General features: G+C 49.4%; 1 protein-coding gene across 1 annotated transcript in view; it reads left to right on the forward strand.

Annotated features, from left to right (window-relative positions):
- The first annotated feature begins 338 nt into the window (after window positions 1–338).
- LOC129683370 (dehydrogenase/reductase SDR family member 4) overlaps window positions 339–7,188 on the forward strand; it is an 11,406-nt gene continuing 4,556 nt past the window's right edge. Inside the window, exons 1-3 of the mRNA XM_055616063.1 lie at window positions 339–564; window positions 1,475–1,652; window positions 5,477–5,578. Of these exons, the coding sequence (XP_055472038.1) occupies window positions 434–564; window positions 1,475–1,652; window positions 5,477–5,578 (411 nt within the window). The 5' untranslated portion in view covers window positions 339–433. The remainder of the gene's footprint in view (window positions 565–1,474; window positions 1,653–5,476; window positions 5,579–7,188) is intronic.

Here is a 7,188-nt window from a genome sequence, read left to right on the forward strand (position 1 = left end):
GAGTTACCCGTGCAGCCCCACCTATAAACCTCAGGCATTTTTTGAAGGAAATTTCATGTAGAGTTTAAGGAAGCAGAACAAAATAAATAAAAGGAGATAAAGCTTCGAAGCTTCCTCGACCTCAACTCTCCCCTCACCCCACCCCAAAATAAGTGGGCCAGAAGATTTGTGAGGAGCCGCTGGAGCAGTGAAAAGCCCGGATTCCTGTAGAGGAGGTGTGGGTGGTCCCGAATAAAACTTGGACTGAAAACTTGACGGGTGTTCCAGGAAAGGGCGCCGGGCGCCAGCAGGGAGCACTCGCGAGCGCAGCGGCTCTCCTCGCCCCGGGAGCAGCTCCTTGATTTGGGGCTGTCTGGAGAGGCAGGACCATCGCAGCTCAGCCGGGCCCCCGCCCTTTGAACTGTTACCTCTCCCAGCTCACCTGGCCGGAACTATGCACAAAGCGAGACCGCTGCTAGGTGGCTGGACTCGACCCTGGAAATCTGTGAGGATGGCCAGCTCCGGGGTGACTCGCCACAACCCGCTCGCGAATAAGGTGGCCCTGGTGACAGCCTCCACCGACGGGTGAGTACCCAGAGCCAGTCACCATCCAGAAACAAGCATTCTTCAACAACTGGACTCTTGTCCTCAGGCCTCAAATGCTGCCAAAGTCCCGTCCGGGGGAGAAAAAGGAAACCCACATAGTGAACCTGAAATCGCTCTGAATCCCTGACCTGGCCCTGCCACTGGCCAGCCCTTGTGTGGCTGCTGCTTTCGGCTTTGTGACAACTCTGCGAGTGGACCCAGGTCCCCATGCTTCTGGGCCGCTGGGCTGCCCCAATCGACAGCTCCACCTAGAGTCTGGGAAGACCAAAACAATCCCAGCGTCCTCACCCCTTACCTAGATCCTGTGCCCAGATCTTTAGTCAGGTCTGTATATTTTGGCCACCGTGCCCGGCCTGGCTCACCCACCGCTCTTAACTAATCTGTTTTTCCACAGGACTTTGCTAGACAAAAGTTCCTTGAAAACCTAAAACACAGATGTATATGAAAAGCTAACGTCTGGCAATTATAAAATAAGTAATTGATATTTATATTCTGAGCCATGCTTTTCCATAAAGGCCCTCAACGGTTAAAAAAAAAAAAAAAAGATATAACTTTGAGGTAGTGTGGTAAGAGAGATTTTTGGGTATATGGGCTCCTTCCAGCAAGGGCCTCAAGCCACTGCCATGCTTTCTCTCCCCTCTGGCCCAACTGGACATAGGTACAATAACCAGGCCCGTGGTAGGGGATGTCAGGTCCTGGGAACGGGGGTAAGATCATAATAAAATGGTCTGAGCTTATCCTTCTGTCTCCACTGTTAAGTCTACCTAATAGGAATATGTGAAGCTCAGATACACGGAGCAGGAGAGCCCAAAGTGTGAGTCCAGGGCCTGTGTGTGCCCTCACCATTTTTCCCTCCTGTAGAGGCCTTGACGGTGTATCTCTTTTGCAGGATTGGCTTTGCCATCGCCCGGCGTCTGGCCCAGGATGGGGCCCACGTGGTCGTCAGCAGCCGGAAACAGCAGAATGTGGACCGCGCGGTGGCCACACTACAGGGAGAGGGGCTGAGCGTGACTGGCATCGTGTGCCATGTGGGGAAGGTGGAGGACCGGGAAAGGCTGGTGACCACGGTGAGCAGGAAGGATGTGGGCCTGGGCCAAGAGGTGGCGGAAGGGAGGCAGCATGTGCCTTCACGCCTGATTTCTGAGACAGCCCTGGTGAGATGTAACCCAGGGCTGACCCCCGCCACCGTCCCAGCACTAACGCCCGAGCTAGCCCACCAGTGACTAGGGCAGGGAGACTGCTTGTCAGTGCAGGCGGCTGTGGAGACCAGAAGAGAGTCTTGAATCCTCTAGCGCTAGAGTGACAGGTGGTTATGTATGAGCCACCTGCTGTGAGTGCTGGGAACTGAGCTGGGGTGCTTTATGAGAAAAGTGCACCCTCTTCGCTGCTGAGCCCTCGCACCGAATCCTCACCAACACATTTTTACCGTGTTTCCTTTTCTGCTATGACTGGGAACAACCAGACTCTTCCAGCCAGAGACACAAAAGCCACCCTGGTCCTTCAACCTTGCATGATCCCTGAGACAGCCCCCTAAAAATGAGTGGTCCTGGTTCCCTGGTATGGCTAATAAATGCTCTCCTGTTCTTTGGCTTATAGGGCTCATAGACACTTGTAAGAGGCAATTCACTATGTTTCACTCACCTACTATGAGCCAGTTCTTGTGTTCAGAACCTTATGCTGTTTTGTTGTTGTTATTGTCACTGTTGGTGTTGGTTTGGTTTGGTTCTTTGAGGCACGATCTTTTGCTAGAGCTAGGGTGGTATGGGATTCACTTCGTAGCCTAGTCTAGCCATGAACTTCGCTTGCCCAATGCTAGAAGTACAATTGTGAGCCATCTCCCCCAGGCAAGGACTATTCTCCCAATATTTACAGAGTTGGGGTCACATGGCTGAGGATACCTCGTCAGCCAGAAAGGGAGGATCTGTGATTCAACCCAGGCCCACCCTTCTTTCAGTGCCTGCCTGCTACCAGGCACTTCCCCCATCTCTGTAATGCCAAGCTTTATGTGCCAAATAGACTTTAGTCTAAGCCCGTGTCAGGCTTGACACTTAGCACCAGTCTCCTGCACAAAAGGGTGTGTCTTCCCCCAAGGTTTGGGGGCTACACCACTCCCCCAAAATCCAAAGGAGGACCCACCAGAACAGAGAAGGTACAGCCTGGACAAACACATCAGATAGCTCTGGGGTCAAGCCCTGAGCCATGCACGAGTTCCTGTCAAAATCCTATGGGGTGGGAAGGCCTGGGACATGGTTCAGCCATTAAACATCTTTCTCTGAAAACAAGAGGACTGACGCTAAGACCCCCCAGGCCCACATAAACACCAGGTGTGTCTGGGGGCTCACCTGGAATACCAGTCTCAGAAGACGAAGATGGGGTACCCAGAGCAAACTCTAGATTTTGATTGACAGATGTTGACTCAAAAGAAGAGAGTGGAATAGCAACCAAAGACAGTTCCTGACATTGACCTCAGGCCTCCACACACAGGTGCACCTGTGTAAACATGTGAATACACTGAAAAAGAAGAAAAGCCTTATCAGGAAAACCTCCCCTGCCCCCCACCCCCAGCAAGCCCACCTAGCAGCTCCTGCAGCCCTGGCTCTGATGTGGAGCTTGAGTTAGACCATGAGGAATGGGTGGTAACAGGCAGCTAGGACAAGGATGGAGCTCCAGGGACCCCGATGGATGAGCAAACAGCCGAGGACCAAAGGGAAGAGGGGAGCTCTATCAGACCTCAGCCCAGAGCTAGGACTGTAGCAAGTGGGCCCCATGGGTGGCGTTCAAGGGCTTCCACAGATTCCCAAAAGAGTGTCAGTGGTTGTGTAGCAAATGGAACCAACTTGGAGCATAAACATGTGCACATACACATACATTAAAAAAAAAAAAAAAAAAAAAAAAAAAAAAACTTTTTAAAAAACAACTGTTTGGAAGTCTGTACAACAGATGTCAGAGTGGAGAGTAATGGGGTGACGGTCAGCAGGTTTGAGGTGTTCTCCTGCGTCAGCCGTTACCCTGCAGTGAGAAAAGCTGCTCCCAAAGGCGGTTGCTCCCACTCGGCCTCCCGTTCGGCACCACAGTTCAACAGTGGTGTGGTGAGACAAGCAAGACTCCCACTCGATAATACTTTGTTTTAACTAAGTAGCTGTCGAGACAGACAAGTCCAAAGCACATTAGCATGGTGATCAGACAAGTTTAGAGCAGAGTCGTCAACATGGTCTTCTCTCATTTGGCATTTTAGGGGGTTGGATTTATTATGTTGAGGTTATTATGTTTGGGGTTTTGAGACAGGGTCTTGTTCTGTAACTCTGACTGGCCTCAAGCCTGTGATCCTTTTTCCTTCAGCTTCGCTGGAGTTGGGATCACAAGCATAGCCTGTTAGACCCCATTTCTTGTGAACTTTTATGGTCCTGTGATGCCCAGTCAACACCCAGCCGTCTCCTCTGTCTGTGCTGACAGGCCTGACAAGGGAAGGAGACAGAAGCCAGAGGAGGGCAAACACACTCTTCCTCAGCCGGCTACGTCTCCCCTTCCCAGACATGCCCAGAGCATGCCACATGTCACTTTCCTTCTGTTCTGTTCTTGCCAGTCACACGCCATCAGGCTTTCTGCACAGCTCGAAGGCAGGTGAGTGAGACTTTGGGCTGCGACACCGAAGCTTAGGGTGTGTGAGCAGTCGTGGTTTGAGAGGCGTCTGTGACTTTAAATTCTTGTTAAATGAACACGTTGACAGCCTGGGTATTCCTCTAACAGCGTAGAAACAACTGAGCTTAGCACCTAGTTAGCGAGAATAATTAGTTAACAGTAGAAGCTGGCAGATGGTACACATTGTTAATGACACCCCCTCCTTTGCCAAATTGGAGGCACAAAGTTGATTGAGGGCCCATTACATGCTATTTGCCCAAGGCTACAAAATTGCCAGGTCTGGGCAAATACAAAGCCTGTCTTGAAGGTGGCTTCTAACTCCTGACAATGCATGTTGTTGTTGCTGTCATTGGCATGGTCTCCCAGGCCTTCACCACCTACTAGCAACTTACTGAGAAGGTGCGATATCTCCTTTCTTGGCTTTCTCAGTCTAAGCCTCAGTCTCTGCCTTGCCTCTTCTGTATTTCTGAGCCAAAGAGAGAAAGAAAAATGGCGTCAAAGCAGAGTGTGAAACTGCTTCAAAGCCAGAGTAGCGTCTTCACCAGCACAGCACTCCTGCACAGCTGCTTTCATAAAGGTCCCACCTGGCTCACAGAAGGCTCCTAGGAATCAGCTCTCACTAGAGTTGGAGTGTGACCTCAGTTCAGCCACCACCCTGTACCCTGAGGGGGGAGGGAGGAAATCTCTTTACCTCTCCCAAACACCAAAGGAATGGGCCTTCCTGCCCTTGGATGCCCCCCTCAGAACGATTACTGAGTTACACCCTTGAAAATGGAACTTCCTCTGACCTACATGTCATCACTTCCACGGTGAGGAAGTTGGGCTAGAGCGATTCTTTCTCAAGATCACTCTTCATTCAGGTATGAGTGAACAGACTGGCTTTGAGGTCATGGTAACACATTCAAGGAAAATGGGCAGTAGGCACTACAGGAAATGGGCTTGGGGCTCAAGAGGAGGTCTGGAAATAGATTTGAGGTGAGAGGTGAAGACATAAGAATGAAGGAGCTCACAGAAGGGAAGTGTAAGGAAAAAGAAACAAAGGGTCAGAGATGCCCTTCAAACAAGAGGCATCTTGGGAGAAGCACGGAAATAATAGCTTCAAATGTCAGCAGAGCTTATGGTGGCTTTAGAGAGAACACGCTTCCAGAAAAGACATTTGACAACTGCTCCTGAGAAGAAATTCTGTATCAACATTGATGAATGTACTCCCTCCCTTAGCTACAGCCCTGACTCACACCTTCTTCCTCTCTAGGCTGTGAAGCTTCATCAAGGGATTGACATCCTGGTCTCCAATGCTGCTGTCAACCCCTTTTATGGAAATCTAATGGATGTCACAGAGGAGGTGTGGGACAAGGTGAGAGATGAAAGCAGCAGGGGGCTGGCCTCCATCCGTCCTGTAGAATGCCTTCTTCCAGAGCATGTGTGAAGGGCACCCCTCCCCCCCCCCCCCCCCCCCCCCCCGTTGTGGACTTGGTAAAGCATGTGTGAGGGTGTCCTGCTCTTCTCTCTCACCTCTGCTTTTCTCTGGCTGTGTCTATTGTCATTTGCCCTGTGCTAGCCACCTCTGCTTCTTTTCCCCACCTCTCTACCCTAGGCTGCTCACCCACACTCTTCTGGTTTATTTCCAGCAAAAACATGGCAGCTAAGAGGCCAATAACCGCTACGTTTAAACTTATCCACCCACCCATCCCCTTTTCAACTGTTGGGAAAGAATGCTTTTACATTAGTTGGGAATGTTAATAACTGCTGTTGACTAAAATACCAATTTTAGTGAAATTACTAAAGCTGGTGCTTTACAGCATATGGCCGTTGGCTATAACCTCTCCTTTTCTCTTCCTAACATCACTGCTAGGAAAAGTCTAGGTATCTAAAAGGCACTGGGATGCTGATCTTCAGCTGAACATTTTTTCTCACATCATATTCATATTGTATTTCGCCCATCTATATACCCTTTAACGATAAAGCTTTAATTGCAGCATTTGTCTTTGTCTTTGTTTTCTTTGGGGGGTGGGGTGGGAGGAGGGCTTACTGAGACAGTGTTTCTCTCTGTAGCCTTGGCTGTTCTAGACTCGCTTTGGAGACCAGGCTGGCCTCAAACTCATAAAGATCCGCCTGCCTCTGCCTTAAAGTCACAATACATCAAACTCAAGATACAGTGGTTGGTCTTTGACTGTACTCTGGATTTGTCTGTTTGGTTGCTGTTGTTGTTATTGTTTTAATCAGAATCTTGTTAAATAGCCTAGGCCGGCCTTGAACTAGCAATCCTCCTACCTCAGCCTCTTAAATGCTAGGATTTGGGGCATGTGTCACCTTGCCTGGATCTGGAATCTTTTATTTAAAAGAAAGCCAAATGTTGAGACACACTCTTGTCACCCCAGTATTGGGAGGCTGAGACAGGAAGATCATTGGAAATCTGAGGCCATCATGGGCTATAGGTGAGTTCAAGGCTAGCCTAGACTATGTACTATAAAACCCTGTCTCTTAAAAAGGGAGATGAGGGACAGAAGGAAAAAATTCGAAGAACTGAGGAAAGTTTTCTACTCAAGTTTTTACAGATGCTATAGTATATAAAATTCTATCACTGCTACAGTTCTTGAGTATAAGAATGGATTGTAACTATGCAAAAGAAAATTCTTATTCTTTGGGAAAGTATAGTCATGCATTTGGGACTAGAGCATAGTCAAGTCTGCTTTACTAAAAACCAAAAAACTGGGAGCTGGGAAATGACACAGTGAGTAAAAGTGTTTGCCTCACAGCGTTAGGACCTGAGCTGGGACTTCAGAACCCACTTCAAAGCTGTCATAGCTCATGAGCCTATAACTGGCACTGCACAGGCTGGTAGAGACGGGCAGATCCCCAGAGCTGAACCAGTGAACCTGCCTCAGAAAATAAGGTAGGGAACAATAGAAGACACCCAACACACACACACACACACACACACACACACACACACACACACACACA

This window comes from Psammomys obesus, unplaced genomic scaffold (assembly GCF_907164565.1).
Source record: "Psammomys obesus unplaced genomic scaffold, mPsaObe1.curated_primary_1811, whole genome shotgun sequence".
Lineage (NCBI taxonomy): Eukaryota > Metazoa > Chordata > Mammalia > Rodentia > Muridae > Psammomys > Psammomys obesus.